This window comes from Vespula vulgaris, chromosome 9 (assembly GCF_905475345.1).
Source record: "Vespula vulgaris chromosome 9, iyVesVulg1.1, whole genome shotgun sequence".
NCBI lineage: Eukaryota > Metazoa > Arthropoda > Insecta > Hymenoptera > Vespidae > Vespula > Vespula vulgaris.
Genome location: NC_066594.1, coordinates 6,560,001 through 6,582,500, shown reverse-complemented (window position 1 = coordinate 6,582,500; position 22,500 = coordinate 6,560,001). Strand labels below are relative to the sequence as shown.

The window sequence follows — 22,500 nt, the reverse complement described above, 5'->3', positions numbered from 1 at the left end:
AGAATGAAAGAAATAATCTAAAGAGGATTTAAGCAAAGAAAAAGAGAGAGATAAAAGTAACTGAGAAAAAGAGATAATAATACATTTTTAAAGATGATGATTATACGAGAGAAAGAGAGAAAGGAATATGATAAAAAGTAAATTAGACAAATTTAAATATGATAATTATATGTATATTAATCGCTCACAGCGATTGCATTCGACGTTAAAGTAAAAAGATGTAAAAGTAATAAGATTTTCTTTTTCACTTTCGTTCTCTTTTCCTCTCTCTCTCTCTCTCTCTCTCTCTCTCTGTTTCTTTCTTTCTTTTTCTTTTGGCTTCTTTTAAAAGAAGAAATTTTCTTCTTTCTTTTAACTCGTCCAATCTGTAGCAAAGAAAATTCGGTAATATTCAATTACTTGGTAAGTCAGTTTTCGTTTCGTTTTATGTTTTTCCATCATTTACCATTACCATTCCACGATTAATAGCGAACTAAAGAAGTTTCCAGTCGAGGAATCGATCGTCTCGTATTCGATAGAACATCTTATCTCTTCGTTTTCTTTTCCTGTGTTTTTCTTTTTCTTTTTTATCTTCTTCTGCACAGACGGATCGAGCAGAGTAGAAAAAATTTCTCGGTAATAATTCCTATGCTATATCAATTCTCGTTCGAAATTATTTTCAATCGAGGATAGAGATTTTTTTCTCGTTCCGTTTTCATTTCATTTCTATTTTATACTTTTTCTTTTGAACGAAATTGAATTAGAAAAAAAAAAAAAAAAAAAAAAAAAAAAAAAAAAAAAATGAAATAAAAAAGAAATTTTGCCGAGTAATTCATATCACATTGTGCTTCACGTTTGAAATTTCCTTTTTTTTTTTTTTTTAAGGATTATATTTAACAGAATTTTCCCAGAGTAATTTATATCCGATATTATTTTATTTGATAATAGATTTGTTTATTTATTTGAAATTATTTTTATTTGATAGTAGATTTGTTTATTTATTTATTTATTTTCTTTTTATCGATTAACTTTAATTCCTCCACATCAAACAAAATCGTTGTAAACGTGTTCGTTTAAAATTTGATGAACTCTCTCTCTCTCTCTCTCTCTCTCTCTCTCTCTCTCTCTCTCTCTCTCTCTCTCTCTCTCTCTCTCGTGTAATTTTCACGACTAACAGTTCCTACCAAATCCACTCCCGTCCCTCCCCCATCCTTCGTCCAAAATGTCAAGCTATTTCATTCGACTAACATGGACAATAGCCTCAACGAAGTATATACACTCTCTATCGCATCAACAATTATATTCCACCGAACGAGTTTTAATCGAATTATGTGGGAAATGCGCGTTCAAAGTAAACAAAACGATGTGCTCAACGAAACTCTATTCCAAGCTATTCGTACGGAATACAAGCGTTTTGACCCGTCGTCCATGATTTTCCATACAATTTCATTCTTGTAAATATGATAAATATAAATGTAAATGTAAAATATAAATGCGTCTTAAAAAATCTATAGGAAATCTTCGTAATATTCTTTACGAGTAAACTATCATAGCAACTGTGATAATTGTTTATCGATAATAATTTTTACGATATTAATAAGAACAAAATCAGACTCGACATTATTATTGAAATAATATAAAAAGAAATAATATATATATATATATACATATTATAATTATAATATATAAATATATATAAATATATACGTAAATATATTTAATAAATTTAACATATATATATGTATATTATTTTAATTGAATATACATATTTATCAAAATCGTCATATTAAAAAATGCAAATGTAATATTAAATAAAATAAAAAAAAAGATCAAATAAAATAATATAAAAAAAAAATTATATATATATATATATGCGTATAAAGTATAAAAAAGATACCGATTAATGAAGGACGTGGGCGTGGAGTAGCCTAACTGCAGTCGCGATCTGATAACTTTTTCCTGTACGCTGACCATCCTGGAACTTCGTGAACTTTGATGTACTCTTGTAGTTCTAATCACTTGATAACAATGATGCTGAGTTTGTTGGGAACATCCCAACCTATCGCTATCTCTCTGTTCTATCATGGTGTACATGATAATAATAATGATGATGATAAATATTAATAATAATAATAATAATAATAATATTGCTTTATCACTTTCTCACAGCACAACTAATTTCACTTGACTTTTCTTCATCACCTTCTTCGTCCTCTTTCTCCTTTCTCACCATTCTTCAGATCGTCTTTATCGCCATATACTCTTCGCCATTGTTAGTTCCCATCGATATCACAGTATTATTTTCTTTGGTTTTATCCGTCCTCGAACACACATACACGCACACATATGTACCTCGGAAATTGTCTTGTTCAGTTAAAATACATTTCGGTATCCAACGCAGACCTATTGTTGTTGGTGATGTTATTGATTTTTTTTTTAAATAATGTTTTTTTATTATTTTTCTTTTTTTTATATAATTCTGGAAATCGTTTCGAGAGAAAGAGAGACAGACAGAGAGAGAGAGAGAGAGAGAGAGAGACAAAGAGAGAGAAAGAAAAAGAAATTTTCTAGATTTTTTTTTTCAGCAAAAATTTGAAGTTCGAATTTATTAATTTCGAGTATTTATTTTTAATGATTTATGTAGGTGAAAAAAGAAAAGGATAGAAAATAAATGCAAAAATCGTAATATCATTCTATGATATAATGAAATAAATTTAAGTGGAAAAGCACGAACGGAAGCATGAACTTTGAAAATAAAAACGTTGCGAAAGAGTCGCTAGCTCTCTCACCTAATTTCAACAGATATATTATCATATGACATATATATGTGCGTACACGTAAATGCACACACACATTTATATATAGAGTGGATCACAACAACATACGAACTTAACTATCAACAGTATCACGATTTCGCTCGTTCTTCTTTTCCATTCGATACGACTCGGCAACTCGAATCGTTACGACTTTCTAACGACGTACGATTAATATGCACACGCTTTGAAATGCTTCGACGACGACGTTTCGATACGGTTGTTTAGTCGTAAACGCGAATCCCGATAACGTTTTTGAGTTTTGATTTTTCAACCAACTTCAATGAGCTTCTGTGCGTGTGCATACGTATGCATTCGTTTTCTTTGATCTTCCATAATTTTATATTCATCAATTTTGTCCAGGACAAAAAAGAAGATTAAAATGAAAAAAAATTAAACAACGTGAAAGTTATATTTACTAGTTATATGATGATGAAAAAATTATATTTTATAATATATTATATTATTATACTCGTACTGTATCTTAATTGACAAGCGTAATGTATTATACTCTATTTCGAGAGGTTTTTTTCAGAATAATTTTTTCGACGGTCTGTTAAACCCCGATCGGTTAAAGAACTTTTTAGCTCATCTAGAAATTTTTGGCTCATATTGTACTACACTGTACTCTAATATACTCTATTTTATTACACCGTACCCTAATGTACTGTACCTTAATATATCATATTCTATTGTACCGTACTCTAATATATATTTACTCTAGTATATCGTGTTCTAATACACTGTAACCCAGTATACTATATTCTAATATACTGTATTCCAACATATTATATACTCTACTATATTATATCATATCAGTATTAATATATCGCACCATATCATACCATAGAAAAATTCTAATTCGATGTAAATAAAATCGACGATAGAAATATACAAAATCATCTTGAACTTGAAAAGAAATTTGGTAGTCTGCCGGTCGGGGAATGAAAATTTATTTTATACGAACTCTGGATTGTACCGTACCCGTTAGAGTGACTTTTGATCAGCTACTAATTGCGCTAACCGTAACTCGACGTGAACGTTAAACGTCGATGTTGGCTATTACTAGATAACACGAGTTATTCTACTACTGATTTCTGACGTTCTCTTGATTACGTAAACGGTTTACGGAACCTGGAATATGTCCAATGACTGTGGCCTACCATTCTCTTCTTCTTTCATTTAATTTTTCGTATACTTTATATTTCTTTAATTTTTCGTATACTTTATATTTCTTTACTTTTTCTTTTTTCAAACGATCGTTTCGCTCGGCTTGACAATTTCGTTGGGGTCAAGACAATTTAAAAAGGTGCGACGCCAAATTGCGACCGGAAAAGTTTATGATCGTTGAAAACGGACGTGTCGAGGAGGTATCCGAGGGGGGATACTACCGTTTGTTCTTGTTTAGCTCGTTCGGTATTGGGGACGCGCACGTTCGGAAAAAATCAAAGACAATGAATAGTAATGAACGTACACGTTTCGAATCTCACTCATCTCCTCCTTCTTCTCCTCCCATTCTCTCACTCCATCTCTTTTGACTCGGTTCCACACGTGGAATCTATTTCGATTTGACTCGAATTTTTCTGACTGACAAGCAAATGTCCTCGTTAACTATCGTATTTAAAGACAACACGATTCTTTGTTTTTTATTTTATTGTGCAGTCTAGTTTTATATCGAGACTTATATTTATTTTTTCTCTCTCTTTTTCTTATTTTTTTTTTTTTTTTTTTTAATGTAACCGGTTCGTTTCTTTTTTTTTATTGTTTTGTTTTTGTTGTTGTTGTATTAATTATTAAAGTTAATTAGAGGATGTAATGATAATAATAATAAAGATTGTTGTAATATTAACGATAATCTTTTCTCATTTTTATCTTCCTTGTTGTTAGATTTAAGGACTTTATTTTTTTATATTCTGTTTTATATTGAAACCTTTATATATATATATATCCTTTGAAATTGTATAGAAATATCAATAATATCTTAGTAAATAGAAATCAATAGAATTCTATCGTATAGATATATACTACAGTATTATATATCATCAATTCTCTCTTCCAATTATATTATATAATCCAAGTTCAATAAACGTGATATTTGTAGCGAATAGGTTACAAAAAAAAAAAGAATTATAGCGTAGAAAGAGAAAAGAAGGAAAAAAAACAAATCAACAACAACGAAATAACGATAAAAAAACAAATAAATAAAGATATAAATCAAATCGTTCGTTTGTTTGTTCAATATATAAAGAACGAAACACGACATAGAGTAAAAATTTATAGGATATCATAACTCGAACTTTCTCTCTCTTTTTCTCTCATTCTCTTTCCTATAGCAAATATTTATTGAGTAAATATTTGAGAAGAACGCGTAGCATCAATTATATCGACGAACCATTTATAAACATTACATTTTTCTAATATCATTGTAGTGTTCTTCTATCGCAAACACAAGAAACGTTTCCTCGTTAATCGATATCACTCATCCGTTTTACTTCCGTACGACAAATGTGCGAATAAACTTTGCGATTATGAGTAAACAACGAGATTATTATTTACATAAGTTCTATTTATAAAACGTCATGTAACACGCGAAACGAAGTTATATTTTATTTTACGGACAAACGATTAAAATGTGTATTTATTTATTTCATGTTTCGAAGTATTTTTCTTTTTCATTGTTATTTCTTCTTTAATTTATATATAATACTCTTTATATTCGATATAAAGATAATTATAATAGAACGATATACTGCATTATATTATAGTACTAACATTACATTTATATTATATTGCATTACAATATTATATTAATATATACAGTACGATATATTACAGTATAATGTGGTATAAAACACTAATATGGTATAATCGTATTAATATTAAGTTATACGTAACAAGTTTTTTTTATTAGACGAAAGAAATTGAGTTATAGAGAGTAAGAAAAAGAAACAAAGGAAAAAGAAAATCAAAGGAAATATAAAATAAAATAAAAAATATCCTACGTTACTACATACTGTACTCCAAACGTAAAAATCTTTTTCTTTGAAAATCGTCCTTAAGAACAAAAAAAAAAAAAAAAGAAAAAGAAAAAGAAAATGAAGAAAATGACAAAGAAGAGGTAGAAATCGTTTCTCGAGATTCAATGAACATTCGATATCCATCTCGATTTCCTAAAACGTCTATTTTCCTTGATATCTTCTTCCAAGCCAACCCCCACCCTCTATGCCTTGCCACTCATCGTGTGGGATATTTTTTTCTTTCCTTTTTTCTCCCGACGCGTCAGCTCGCCCGAAAATACCAATATCCGGTAAGAGGCTAAGTTTAAAAACTAATTTCTCGGTTCTGCGACGCGACGTAAGAACACGAATCTCTCTTTCTCTCTTTTTCTTGAATGCCGATTTAAGTCACCAAGAAGGAGATAAGAACAGGATGAAGAGGATGAAGAGAAAGAGTAGAAGGAGGTAGAGGTAGGAGAATAAAGGGTGGGGGTGAAAGTAGGGGGTGGGGCTGGTATATGAAGAAAAGAGAGAGATAGAAAGAGAGCGAAAGAAAGAGAGAGAGAGAGAGAGAGAAAGACAGAGAAAAAGAGAGATAGATTAAAAAAAAAAATACCTTGACGTATGTTGGTATATATATGTATAAATATACATATGTGTGTGTGTGTGTGTGTGTATATACGTATATATATATATATATATATATATCGGTAAGCACAACAGATTCACGATCGAGACTCGACTATGTACTTACTCGACTACTCGTCGTCGTACGTAAGTACGTACTGTTTGCCGTTAGCTCCGATACCATAATGGAACTGTCAAAGTCGAATGAAAGGTGGGGCAATGTCCCTCCCCACCATCGCTCTCCCAACCCCTTACCTCAGTTACTTCTTACCATCAAACGCGCCATTTCAACGGCGCATATGTACATATATACGTATATACGTGTAAACATATACACACATATGTATATATACATACGTAGCTACATATACATGTATATATATATACATGCATACGTACATGCGTACATACATATACACGTATATATGTATATATATCCATACGTATGTACGTGTATATATATATATATGTATGTATATATATTGTTAACGTATATATCACTCGTGTCTCCACGAGTCATTCCAAAGAGTCGTAACGCGACTCGTACCAAAATGGAGTTCGATATTCGGCCAAACGGAAGTTTCCTATGTATTATATAGAATCCTCACGTTCGATGATGAAGCCTTCCCGTGTTTGGCTCTCGCAAGATTTCTTCCTTTTTTTTTTAGTTTTCTATTATCTTTATCATTCCTTTCGAAGGATCCTTTTGGTAGATTTAATTATTTTTTTAATGGTACACGTTACTTCCTATCGATATGCTTGTATACATATATAATTGTATCTTTTATCTTCTTTTTTTTTCTTTTCCATAATCGGAAGTCAATTTAAAAAGAAAGAAAGGAACAAAGAAAAGTTTACATTCTGTTGGATTAATTTTATATATATATATATATATATATATATATATATATATATAATTTTTCGATTGGATATAAATATGCTGATATATTATTTATTATATAAAAAAAAAGAAGAAGAAGAAGAAAAGAAAAAAATTCGAACGAAGGAGAAACTCGTGAAAAAATTGGGAAAAATGCATGGAAATATTCAATAAACGCTTTTTGAACGTTCCAACGTCTCGGCAAATTAAATCGTTTCATTATATATACCTTCGAAGAGCTAGAATAGAAACACGTTAGATAAATAATTTGTCGTTATAATTAAATCGCGTTTAATTAATCGCTTATATTAGCATGCGTATACTAAATTATTCGTTTGGCTTTCCATTATTCGTTGCTACTTTCCAAGTTAGTTAGAAATAATAAAACAAGGAGGATTCATAGATCCGTACGGTATTTCTCGTTCATTTAATTATGTGAAAGCTCGAGTTTATTTCGATTTGAAAATTCTTAAAGAAGAGAGAGAGAGAGAGAGAGAGAGAGAGAGAGAAATTAAGAGCCTCGTGTATTTTCATTCACAGAATAATTTTCATTTTTCTTTTTCTCTCTCTCTTTTTTTTTTTTTATTTCGTTTCAAGCTTCGTTACGAAACGACATAGAAGACGATTGTTTTCAGCGAGTACTACGAACGTGTCTTATTATGTAAAAAGATCGGGTCAAAAGTTCTCAGGCAATTAGAAACATCAATTATATCTTTTTTCGTGAGGTTTTGAGCTGTAGTAGTTACGTCCGCAATTTTATAAATTAGTTAGTTCGACTTATAGTTTTATAATCTGATAAAAAAGAAAAGGAAAAAAGAAAGAATGAAAAAATATTAATTTAAAAAGTTTCAAAAAGGAGTAACAGTTTTTTAAAAATAAATCTAGAAACTTTTCGTCCATCTAGAAATTATATATATATATATATATATATATATATATATATATATATATATATATATATATAAGGTCGGTCAAAAGTTCTTACGTGGGCCAAGCGTTTCTAGGTCATTTAAAAAATCAATTACCTCCTTTCTAAGACCTTTTTTTTACTCACTCGTAATTTGACTTGTAATTTTATAAGCTAGTCTTGTTCGAAAAAAAAAAAAAAAAAATAATCTAAACAATTTCGAAAAAGAGTACCCAATGTATGATTTTCCAAATCGCATAAGAATCTTTATGAAACTTTATGGAATTAATTTTGCATACATAAAAATCATTTTATCAAATAAAAATTTGTTTTAAACAAAATTAATAAATTAACAAATAAATATATGATATATACACAATTCTTTTCTATTTTTCAAGAACGAGGATACAGAGCGAATCCTTCTCTCAATCGTTCGTTAAATAAATTCGCTTCGTAATTATAAATATTAAATGAAAACACATAGGTACTCTAATTCGTCTTCGTAGTCGTAGACATATAACGGTGCATTTAGAAATTGTTAACATCGTGCACGATGTTGCGTTACTCTCTATGCGTATTTACGAGTTAACCATTCGATGCTATAAGTACATGAACGCATATACACACGTACATACATACGTACATACATACGTACATACATACGTACATATATACATACATACACATACTATTAAGTGACTTTATCAGCATGATAGAAATGCAGGTCGCGTGCATCGCGGTGTTTTCTGACGATGACACATTCGTTCGAACGAATAGAAAAAAAAAAGAAGAAAAAACTTTTGCCTTATTTTTCTACTCTTTTGTCCCTGCTATCACTCACCCCTCCCTACCCCCCTTGTAATATTCCCCTACCACATTACCCCTTACTAGTTTTCTTTCTTTCTTTTTCTTATACGTGACTACTTTTTGTTATACGTGACTACTACGTAGATCGCTGATTAAATAAAGATATATGTTTAAATATAACATTAATGAGTATATTAATACAGAATTATAAACATTACTCTACATTTAATGGGAGATATTTTATAATGATAATATTACGTAGATCTTATCGATCAGAATTTGTTTCAATGAGATCGGAGAGTTTAAATACGATAATAGATTTAAAAATAGAGTTATAAATATTAATGTTGTTTGATAAGTAATGTTGTAATTTTGAAATCTTTTATATGCGAATAAATAATATATAATATATTATATATCGTGTAATTTAATGGTTGATTATCATGTATTTGTTCGATAAGAGATGTTAGAATTTTCTAGTATTTTGTTTCTATGTATTTTTCTTATTTTATGTATATATATATTTCTTTTGTTTAGAGAAAATTTATATATATATTTTTTATATATTATTATTCCTATTAATTATGTAGATTATGTATATATTATTTCACTCATGATAATATATTTATTTTTTTTTTCTAAATGTATACGTAATATAACAGAAAATAAGATAATATTTAATTAAAACTTGCTTAACAATAAATTTATGTATTTCGACCTTGTTTAACTACGTAACATTGTTGAAAAAAAAAGACTGTGATGTATTACGATATAATAGAATTAAAAGAAAACAAAAAAATACAAAATATTTCAGTAACAAACGTGCGTGGAATCTTTAAAGAAATCACCATTGATATAATGGGAAATTCTCGAGGAAGTTTTATAGGGGAACACGTGGTCTTTCTCAGGCATGATTCATTCTTAAGATTGAATTCAAATTGTTTGAGATACCAACAAAAATTATATCAAAACGATATGAAACATACATACATATATACATACATACATGTGTGTGTGTGTGTGTGTATGTGTATAGGTATGTATACATATAGATATATTATGACATTAAACGCGTGAAAGTGCAGCTAGTTAAACTCGTGAGCAATATCATTTTTCTATTTACAGTTCAGTTGCTAACACCATTTCGCGGATATATGATAAATAAAAAAATAAAAAAAGAAAGAAAAAAAAGAAAAATCATAATTATCAAGAGAAATAAAAGAGAGAAAAAATCTATCGAATCGGAGCAGTACTATTTCTGATTTTTTTTCTTTCAATAATTCACTTTTAAATCAATAATTCGTTCCCATATTTTCACGATACAGATTTTTTTTTTTTTTGATCGTGAATGATATTATCTACTAAAAAATTCGATTATTTTTTTTATCTACCAGTAAATTTTAACGTACACCATTTATATAATTTAATGACAAAACAAAAATATATTAATGTATAATAATTTTTTATTATAATCTAATTTTTGTAATTTTCAATTATAATACTCTATTTATATACATATATATATGTACATATTATACATACATATCATACATACATATATATAAGTATCCACGAGAAACATAATTACAAAAATCCATAGAATCGATAGAAACAAAGATTTTGTAAAACGATGACGACGATAATATACGTAATATACACCTAATCGGAAGCTTCTATTCGTAGAAAAAGTATATTTCAAAATCGGAAAAAAAAGAAATCCATACCTTTTGTCAAGTTATCGTACATTGAAATGTAAATGTCAAATATATCGGCAAGGTTCTGCGTTACGTAATGCACAAGTATGGAAAAAAATAAGTATTGCAATACTTTATCACGAATATACATACATACTTTTTACAATATTCGTAACGTTTAAGCTAATTTACTTTTTCCACTTTTATTTCCTTTTTATTTTCTTTTTTTTTTTTACCGTCATAAACTCGCGACGTTCGAAACGTGCGATCATTAAAATGATTATTATAATTATTATTAAATGTTTTTTTTCTTCTTTTTCTTTTCATGCGATGTCATTGTAACACGTGCACCGATGCAACAACAAAAATTCAATTACATAAACGGTCGTCGGGTTTTTTGCAATCACGAGTTTATTATTAAAATTTCTGTACGATTCAATTCCGAGGAAGGAAAGAAAAAAAGAAAAAGAAAAAAAGGAAAAGGAAAAAAGAGAAACGAAAGAAAGATTGTTGCGCTTTCACCACGCGACATATTCGCATTGATTTATACGTAATTATTAATCAACATTAATTACTAACGTCAGAAGGACGTTCTTATTACGTCGACAAATCATTCGTCCTAGGACGATTAATTTTTACGGGTTATCACGCACACACTGAATGTCACGAAAAGTCTCTATTTATTTCGGTCGGGTCGGATGTATATTATTTTTTTTTTTTTTTTTCAAACGTTACACCGGCATAAATATTCTCGTCTTAAATTTTGAGGTAGAAAAATAAAAAGAAAGAAAGAAAGAAATATTCTGCGAAGTACAGTGAGATGTTCTTTTTCGATAATTCAATTATTTATTTAATATCTTATAAACAATTTGTAGTTGATAGCGACTTTCTTTGAAAACTCTTACGTTACATTTTTGTTGATAAATCGATCGAAATATTTTTACTTCACTTTGATTATGAAAGAAACTTCGCCATTTTTAACTTGAAAAAAAAAGAAAAGAAAAAGAATTGAAACACGAGACAGTTCATAAAATTATATAAATTGATATAGAACTTACATTTTTACGTCTTCGTTAAAAAGAAAAAGACATGTTATTTAATAATTACTTCTTAATAGCTCGAAGAAAAAAGAAATAAAAGAAAAAGAAAAAATCGTATACTTAAATAGTTACGTATATTATTTTCTTAATTCCTATTAATATTTCAAAATATATAGCGACTAATTTTCGGAACATTTTAATCTTTTATATATAGCTGTATATTTACACTAACATACATAAACAAAATATGTGTGTGAAAATACATATTTGTTCGAGATTTTGATTTTTTAAATCTCTTCAACAGAGAGAAATAGATAGATAGATAGATAGAGAGAGAGAGAAAGAGAAAGAGAAAGAGAGAGAGAGAGAGAGAGAGAGAGAGAGATAAAAGGATCTTATATAGTATGAAAGGAAAAAAAAATTCAGAGAAATCATAATCAACGTATTGTATGATTGATTGGACATAAATATGTCGTGTTAAAGAAAAGAAAGAAAAAAAAAAGAAAAAACAAAAAAATGCATGATTACTTTGGCTATCAAAATCAAAGAAATACGAAAGGAGAGACTACGAGCGATGACTATCCATTAATATCCGTGTACGTATTTATCTAATCTTTTAACTACTTAACGAACGGTCGTAAATCTGTCATACGTATTTCCGATTAAACGCTTTTCTATAGTAATAAAGCGTTAATTACCGATGACGTAGTATATTCGATTGTCCGGAAAGTCTTAATTAGTTTTTTTCTTTCACTCTTGTACACGTGTATCTATTTATCTATATAGTTATTTATTTCTCACATATACACACACACACAGACATATATATATATATATGTATATACATAATTATATATATAATTCTTAAAAATGTATTTAGTTTCAAAATGAACATTTAAAAATGAAAGATCGAAAAGAGATTAGAACAAGTGTCATTCTACACGATTGGGTCAAAAGTTCCTAGATAATTTTTTTCTTTTTCCTTTTTTTTTTTTACGAGCTTGACCTTCTTCTTCGAGACCTATCAGCATTCTAGTTAGATTAGCAACAATTTTTTTTTTTACAATCTAAATAGGTAATTGTACAGTCCGATAAAAAGTAAGATAAAAGAATAAAAAGAGAAGAAATTAGTTAATTTAAAAAGCCTCGAAAAAAAGGAAAAAAGAAAAAAGAAAAAAAAAAGTGAATTTAACATTTTTGGTATTTAACATTTTGCTTAGTGACCTAGTGACTTCTGGCCCAAACTGTACAAATTTTTTACTTCTCTCTCTCTCTCTCTCTACCTCAATTTTTAGAGATTCATTATAATTTTTATCGTCACGAACTTCTCGGATAAGAGCTAATATTAGATAACTAGATTCACGAGACAGAGACAGAGACAGAGAGAGAGAGAGAAAGAGAGAGAGAGAGAGAGAGAGAGAGAGGAGAGGACAGAGTTGAAGCATGTAATTTGAAAGTAAAATTCGAACGTCGTTTTCCTACGAAACGAAACGAGAAAATAGAATCCTCTTGATCATCTGTAATCTACGATATCCTTTCGAATCCGTGGGAATCACGAGAAATAATAAAAATATGCAGAGGTTCTCATTCTCCATTTATTCAATCAATAGATTGCAAGGAACAAATCGAAGTCACGTTCTACGAATGCTATTGCAATTGGATATATACGTATATACATATGTGTATGCATGTGTGTGTGTTTGGGTTACTATAAGTAGATAGATAGTAGAACGAAGCTGGCAAGATGTTCGATTTGCCTGCAGCAAAAGTAAAAGTTAGTGATCGGGAGAAAGCTTCTAGTCTCTTCTTTCTCTCTCTCTTCTATATATAAATATATACACACACACATGGATACACAAATGCATATATATGTATGTATATGTACAGAGTGTCCCAAAGAATAATGTCGATCAAGCATTATTACGAAATCTAATAATCTTTTTTTCTTTTTTTCAAGAAATCACCGAGACAAATTCTCATCGTAAATTCATCTTATTTATGGTTAATTTCCTGAGGGGAAGTAACAACCCCATTAAAACTCTTAAATGATGATAGGAAGTAATCAAGTGGTAGGATTATCCTTCTGAAAGTACTTTTAATTATCTTTGCTTTGATCATACTGACTAATGATAAAGTTATCATTGTATCAGCTAGGTCTTACAAATTTTTAATATTTAATAAAATGATAATTTTTTTTTCAATCGAAAAACCTCGAGATTGCATTTTCTCGAATGAAGAAATTATAGATTAAGAAATATAAAAAAAAAATATATATATATAACATTACTTTAAAGATAATTAACAAATTATCAAATGACATGTCCCGATTGACTCCTGTTAACTTAAAATTTTCGAGATGGTGTTGTCACCTTTAAAGAATTATTTCAAAATGGTTGAATTTATGATAACGAACTGTCAATCTTGCAAAATAAAATAAAATAAAATAAAATATCGATTGGTTTCGGTGTTTTTGTTAAAAAAAAAGAAAATCACTACATGTCGTAATAATCCTAGTGGACACCTTTCGTTTGAACACTCTGTATATACATATATTTATACATACACATATATCTACATATACACATACACACAATACATATATATATATATAAATGTATGTATGTATGTATATATAGTTATGGAGCCGCCTAAGGACAAATATAAGCACATACACCCATCCATCCACCCACACACACATACGCGCGCGCGCGCACACACACACACACACAGAGACAGATACACATGTATTCATATATGCCGCAAGCGAGAAATTAGCCCGTGTCGTTCGTTCGTTGCCCCTGTCAAAGGTTATAACCCGATTGAAACTCCTGCGCCACTAGTACCACCACCATCACCACAACCACCACACCACCATCATTCTTTTCTGTAAAATTCGATTAAGTCAGACTGACGAGAAAGAGAGAGAGAGAGAGAGAGAGAGAGAGCTTCTACACCGTAATCATCGAGTTAATTTCTTCGTAAATCTAAGTCTAAGTCTAAGTCTAAACTATTAAACGAATGAAATTCATCAATACCTGTCGTAACTATTTTACTACAGATATAATAAAGAAAGAGAGAGAGAGAGAGAGAGAGAGAGAAATATTCATTATATTGTTTACATATATACTTCTTATACTTTTATCAGATTTTATCTACGATATTTTCATTGTCACTATACGATCTTTTTTGCTCTTTTCTTTGATTCGCGATTTTTTTTATGTGCGGTTCTTTTTTTTTTTTTTTTTTTTTTTTTTACAGATTTAATCCTATAATAGATCGATTTTTATTAATTCCGATTCGATTAATTAATTATTATATTTTGCGTGTAAACATTTCGGGAGTAAAAAATATTTTCTTTTTTCTTTTTCTTTTTTTTTTTAACTCGAATATGATATTCACTATGATTTAAATAATGCAAATGTTGTTTGTTCTTATATTGGATGTTATTATATATATATATATATTGAATGTTCCAAGCGAAATCAATTAATATTTTTAACGAAGATTTAAAATCTTTTCCTTTTTTGACGATCATTATAATTTATTTTTTCTAGATTTAATTATTGTCAATAGATTGTAAACGTCAGGTTAAATATAATCAATCGTTTGGTATCTCAAAATATTTTTGCTCGAACACGAGTAATCACTACGATTCAGATAAAGTTTTTACTTTTAAGTACAGTAATAAAAATATAATTAATTAGAGATTGAATATTTTATACGAGAAGATGATCATTTTTGAAGAAGTATATAAGAAGTATATATGTAAGCAAATAAAAAAATAATTAATTGCATATAACATATACAAACACAAGTATACATGTATCCATACGAAAATAGAGAAGCAACATTTAGTTTTCTAAAATTTTCAAGAACACGATTATGTTTTCAGGAACGTTCAAGTTCGCTTAGGCGATAAGTCACACTCTAATAAGTCGAGCTTGGTTCAGTTCACGAACTCGGAACACACTATCGAACTATAACGTAATAATACTCATGCACGCGAACGATCTCCATGAAAACGGTGTCGATGCTCGGACATACGTATATAAACGAATATGTATACATATATACGATGTACATACTTATATATACACGTATACACACACACACATCTATCGAGAAGTTCCTCCTGAACGATTTTAAAAATCAATTAATATTTCTTCAAGACACTTTAGCCTTGCAATTAGGTTCACGATTTTATAATCTAATAAAAAAAAAAAAAAAAAAAAAAAAAAAAAAAAAAATAGAAAATAAAAAATTAATTCGAGACGTTTAATTAAAATGTAATTTTCAAAATCATTTTAGAAACTTTGGTACGCACATAAACATATCTGTTCTTTTTTCTTTTTTTGTTTGTTTGTTTCTTTTTCGTTCTTTAATTACGAGATTGAAATCGTGACCAGTAATCAATAGCGAGAGGAGCCGACCAACCACAAGTCGATTTCTAACCGGAGTGTCAACTAACGAGTTTCTCTTCGGTGCTTCGTTGCGGATTCTCGAAAGCCTACAAGTACACGCCTATTTGTTTATCGAGTTACCTTGCGAAGACCGACAATCCTTTGAAAAAGGGAAAAAAAGAAAAGAAAGATAAAGAGAGAGAGAGAGAGAAAGAGAGAGAGAGAGAAAGATTGAGAGAGAAAGAGAAAGAAAAATGGGTATTTGAAGGATTTTAACGATTCCCCTTTGTATTCTTCCTTTACTAAATCCTCTCGTGAACTCCCTAGAATACCCTAGGATAACGATTTTTAACTGACACTAATGAGATTTAAATACTTTGGATTTACTACGAAAAGATTTTCTTTCTTTCCTAATTCGGAAGGGACTATTTCGAATAGTATATATTAAATATACACGTGAATGTGTATGTGTATATTCTTTCTTAGAATTTTTTTCTATGGTAGAATTATCTGAAAGATTCGAGTAAATATTTCTAAAGAATCTATAAAAAAATATATATATATTTTTTTAGATGATTAATAAGACTTAGATGTTTAGAACTTTGTTAAGAGATTTGTTACTTTTAGAATTCGAAGAATTCAGTTCTTTAAAAAGTAAACGCACGTTGTTCGGTCATGGTAAAATTTCTTTTATTTTTTAATATAAAATTATTTGAAGGATATATATATATATATATATATATATATATATATATATATATATATATGTAAGTATGTGTGTCTCATTAAAACTCGAGAAAGAAAATTTCTCTTTACCGTAATCACGTTAATGTTCCTCTTCAGTAACACAGAGACGACGTTCGACGCATTTTCAACGAGAAAAATATTAGCCTATGCTAATTTTCGATGTTCCCTATGGTTCATCACGTATTCACCCTTTTATCTAACTTTTCATCCTTCCAAAGGGTTACTCGTCAGTTGCTTTACCTTTTCCATAGACATTTTTTCACGTAGATTCAAAAAAGATATATATATATATATTTTACATTCGTGTAAAAATTATAAAATATGTATGTAATTATTTTTACTATTTATATATAAAATATATATTTATATATTAATTAATTCTTTACTTTTTAACATGATATAGATCATCTCTGGTTGAATAGATCACTATGATCGTCGTATCTTTCTTTTCTGTTTATGTGTGTGTAAATTTCGATAAAGATATTTATCAGAATTATTACGAATAAATCAATAATATTTAATTACTAATAATAAGTTAAGCTATAAAAAAAAGCCATATAAAAAAAAAAAAAGGAAATGATGTTTGCAAACTAATAAATATAAAATTCAGAAAGTGAAAGATATAGTAATTATCGATTGATGAAAGGAAAGATAGGATGACCAACAATAATTAATAATAATTAATAAGAAACATCCTCTCGGTCATCTATTTAAATTCCAACGTTGTGTCAAGGTCACGTCCGATCGAAGGATATTTCAAAAGATAGAGAGAAAGAAGAAACAAAAAAATAACGAAGAAGAAAAGTGAAAGAAGGACGTACGAATGAGATCATGACAGAGTGAGATGACAAATAAGGACATTATGCAAATGGACAGGACGTTTTCTTCTACGAGCAAACATGTCGGATATACATATCTCATTTTAAAAAGAATAACGAAAGAATTACAATTGGGAAATTTTTATTCTCTCTCGTAATATCAACCGGTGTAAACTTCAATTTTGTTTGTAGGGGAAAAGACACAAAAAAAAAAAAAAGAAAAGAGAAAATAAATAAATGGAACTTTTATTCTTCGTCCGTATAAATTTTAATTTCCTTTGTACAAAAAAGAAACAAAAACAAAAAAAAAAAAAAGAAAAAATAAATAAAAAAATAAAGAAGAAACGATCTCCGTTCCATTTTATTTTTTCTGTTTCTCCATTAATAGATCCGACGATTATGGGAGTGTTTCGAGAAAAAAAATTAAAAAAAAAAAAAAAAAAAAGATTAGTTCCTTAAAATGATTCGTCTAATCGCATTCATTTTATCATACGAACTAAGCGATCAACTGAATTTTATTATATACTTCTTTCTTTCTGATTTTCTTACTCATTTTAATTTTAGACAATCACACGCTTTCGTAATCTCACGGAATCATTTATTTCTGGCTTTAATCCTTTCGAGTCGTCGAATCGATTTAAAACACATCGATCGTATTCCCGTTATCTCGACTGAACTCGGTTTCCAATCTAGCTATATTCGTATCTAGGGCTTGACGTTCGATATTTTCTACTTTTAGCCGTTTCACTGAAAGCCTTTTTCTTTTTCATCATCCTCTCCTTTTATTCTATTATTTATCATTTCTAAATAATATATATGTGTGTGTGTGTGTGTATGTGTGTGAATATGCAAATATGTATAGATATATACAGTTGTGTGCGCGCGCGTGTATCCTTCTTCTTCTTCTTCTCTTTTATCACTCTAATCCATTCTAATCCACACTAATCTATTCTTCTTTTACTCTCGACCATTTTTAATCTTTGATTTATAATTCCATTTGTGTGTTTTATTATCTATAAATAAGAATCTTAAAGATGGAATATAACTCAGTATCATTGAATTTTTTAATCAATGTTTATGAACTAAAATTTGATATATCATGATACGAAACATTTTTTTAGTATATAGGTTGGAGATCAATTTTTTACTAAAAATATTAACAGAGCGTACTAATAATTATCAAAATATAATATAACCATATATATATATATATATGTATATTTAATTTCACATAATATATAAAATTAAAAGTGAAATGAAACTTCTTTCTTTCTTAAATTCAATCAAAAATTTCAAAAAGAGCAAATTGTTAGAAACAAAAAATTGTAAACACGAAGAAAAAATATTTCACGACCTCCAACAAAAAAAAAAAGAAAAAGAAAAAGAAAGGTAAGAAAAAAAAAAAAGAAAAATCATTTTATGAGATATACAATTAGTACGAGTTCGTTATCGACTAATATGAAACGAGCAAAAAAAAAAGAGAGAGAAACACACACACATACACACATACACAGACAAACAGACATACGTAAAAAAGAGTAGAATTCAAACCTTATTAAAGGTTTCTTCACGACACGATAATCACGCTTAACACGGCATGCTTATGCACACGCATCGAACACGTGGATTGCACAAACGTAGTAGAAATAGTATCGTGAGTACCGTTAAAGTGTGCGCGAGCAAGATAGGCGAATAAACTGCACATACACACACGCAATGAGTGCATGCATGCATGCATGCATGCATGCATGCATGGATTTATTTGAAGAGAATAGTCCCTGACGTCACACCGATTCTTTTCCGTACTTTTCTTTAATATTTTTCTTGTTTTTTTTTTTCTTATCTTGTTTTATTTTGTTTATTATATTTTCTTTTTCTTCCTTCTCCTACTCCTATAGTCCTACTCCTATTTCTTTTTCTACGTACGTGAGAACATACGAACGAACAATACGAGTACACCGTTGAATCATGTAAGATGAGAAAATGAATTTCACTGTTCCTTCCGAAGTAGATGAAATTCTTTTCGTTCTGCGTTTTTTTCTTTTTTTTTTTTTTTATAATTATACAATGACATAAATATTTATAAAATTTTTAATACCATGCAATGTGATAATTAATACTGTATAACACGATAACTTTTAAATTACGCGTCGATATGTATTTTTGTTTCTTTTTTTGCAACTTTTTGTTTTTATTTATATATATATATATAACATCATTACATATATACACACACACATATATATATGTATATTCCTTTTTAGATGAATTGAAAAATGAAATAAAAAGAAACGGAAATAGATAAATAAATAAATAAATAAGGAACTTGTTCGAAACTAATAAATCTAGTTTCGTTAATATTTGCTTACAAAGTGACTCGACGCATAGAAGACAGTTTATAATTAATTAACGAATTTATGTACGCATATGTATGTACTTGACATATACAGAGAGACAAGAACCTTTACATCGCTAATTACTTTAACCGACATTTCGTATCAAAGTGGAATTAGAGTCGATGCTTTTGTGCTATCTTAGAAACTATTCCACCCACGTTCAGAGACTTTGATTATTATCAATCAAATTAGAAATGTATAATATTGTTTAGAGAGCTTGGAAGAGAAAGAGAGAAACACATCATTTATAGAGAACAAATATAAACGATCCAATGAAAAAAAAAAAACGAATATATATATACTTATTTATTTAAATAATAAATTAATCGATAAATTTTTATTAAAAATTTTCTATACATTTATATTTATAGATCAATATAAAAATAGATATTTATAACATTTATTAAAAAAAAAAAAAAGAAAAAATGCATATTACTTGATTTAGATCTAAATAAAGAAAAGTCTACTTAAGTAATAAAAATACATGAAAATTATTTATTATTAATAAATTAAATTTATTTAAATGATAAATATATATATATATATATATGTATGTATGTATTTCATTGATTGGTTTGAATTTCTCTTATATAAATAAATCGTTCTTCTCGATATATAATAATATATACATACATATATAAGTACGTACTTAGATTCATATATACATTTGCATTTAGAAATATGCAACGAACCAGAATTTCGACGTATTATGTTCTTCCTAGCGTCAGTCCATATTTTTAGCTTCTTTCAATATGAATTCGTTGTATATATGTGTGTATGTATGTCCGTCTATGTATATATATATATATATCTGCGCTATCTTTTTCTATCATCTTTCTATTTCTCTCTCTTTCGTTTCTCAAATCCATTTCGTAGTTATCTTCGAAGCTTTCGTTGGATAGATTGCTTCGCTCTGATGGTCTTTTTCATTTCAGTTTTTTATTTTCTATCTCGAAATAGATTCCAAAAGGAACGATGATTCTTAATCTTTACGACTCTAACGATAGGAATACATTACCTATATTGCTCACATATATATATTACATTCAATATACATACATACATACATACATATATATAGTAAAGAATTAATATGTATATATGTATATGATAAAATTATAAATATATTAACATTAAGATCGTAAAACAAATTACAAATAATAACTCTCCCTATATATAAAAGAGAGAAAGAGAGAGAGAGAGAGTGGTTTATATAAGGCGTAAATAAAATAATAATCACGATTAACACGTTTTGCGTTACGTTGCTAACCGATTCGAGAGTAAAACGATCTCTCAACGATCTCTAAACGATCTCTTTCAACCCTGACATATTCCTTCCTATCACCAGTGGTACGATCAACGCGAACTAACTCAGTGATACGTGCATACCTATGTACGTCAGAAAAATAACAATGCACGAACTGGAACGGATTTAACGAAGTGATATAAATACCTACGATTATCCTTTTCCATCAAAAAGTCTTTTTCAAAAATCAAAAATATTTTTATAAACACTTAACGATTCTTCGTGAATCGTTCCCGGACGATTTTCGTTTTATTTCTTTAGTTATTTTTTGTTTTTCCCTTTTCTCCGATTTTACGAAGTAGTTCGTTCAATCTTATTGATAGAAAAATTATATATTTTGTTCGTAGTAAGGTTAAAAGGAAAAGAATAAACTATCTTTTTCCTTTCTTTTTCTTTTTTTTTTTACTTTTATCAAAATACAATTGATTAACGAAAAACAAAAAAATGAAAAAGAATTTGATTTTATATTCAAAAATAGAGATAATCGTAGGGATCAACGAAACATTTTTCTTTGTTGCAGTATATAAATCGGTAGGAAATCGTCACGAAGCATTTCGAAAGTGGAACCAATGTTGTGTTTGTGTCAGACGTTAGGCAAGCTGGCGCGTGTTTTCTGTGACAGTAAGAATCATGACGCACGGCGCCAATTTTAACATTCCACCATTATCATAAATTTATGGCGTACGCGTAGAACGATCTCCGTTCGTTTCGTTGTGACATATTAGAAAGAAGAACAAAAGAAGAAGAGTAAGAAAATGAAGAAGAAAATAAATAAGAAAAAAGAAAAAAAATATCTAATCGAAACTATTCGAACGATTCTAAACAAAAAATTGTTTTCATCCAATCGACGATACATAGAACAATTTTCTCATTTTATATATGTATTTATATGTATGTATATACATATATAATTATTATATATAATTATTAACGTGTTAAAAATTAATATATATGATTATTATAAATATGTTGCTAGTTTTAGTTAAATGATTAATTGAAATTGTATATATATAATCATCATCATCGTCATCATCATCATCATCATCATTATTATTATTATTATTATTATTAATTTATATATTTACTATTG

At 28.6% G+C, this 22,500-nt stretch overlaps 1 protein-coding gene across 6 annotated transcripts in view; it reads right to left on the bottom strand.

Annotated features, from left to right (window-relative positions):
• LOC127066080 (IQ motif and SEC7 domain-containing protein 1) overlaps nucleotides 1-22,500 on the bottom strand; it is a 109,147-nt gene that overhangs the window by 26,247 nt on the left and 60,400 nt on the right. The window contains exon 2 of one of the 6 annotated variants that reach the window (XM_050999357.1): nucleotides 1,877-2,382. The exons of 4 other annotated variants lie outside the window; for them this stretch is intronic. In XM_050999357.1, coding sequence (XP_050855314.1) covers nucleotides 1,877-2,073 — 197 coding nt within the window. In that variant the 5' untranslated portion in view covers nucleotides 2,074-2,382. Of the gene's footprint in view, nucleotides 1-1,876; nucleotides 2,476-22,500 lie in introns of those variants that run through there. One more of the 6 variants, XM_050999356.1, reaches the window with a different exon arrangement.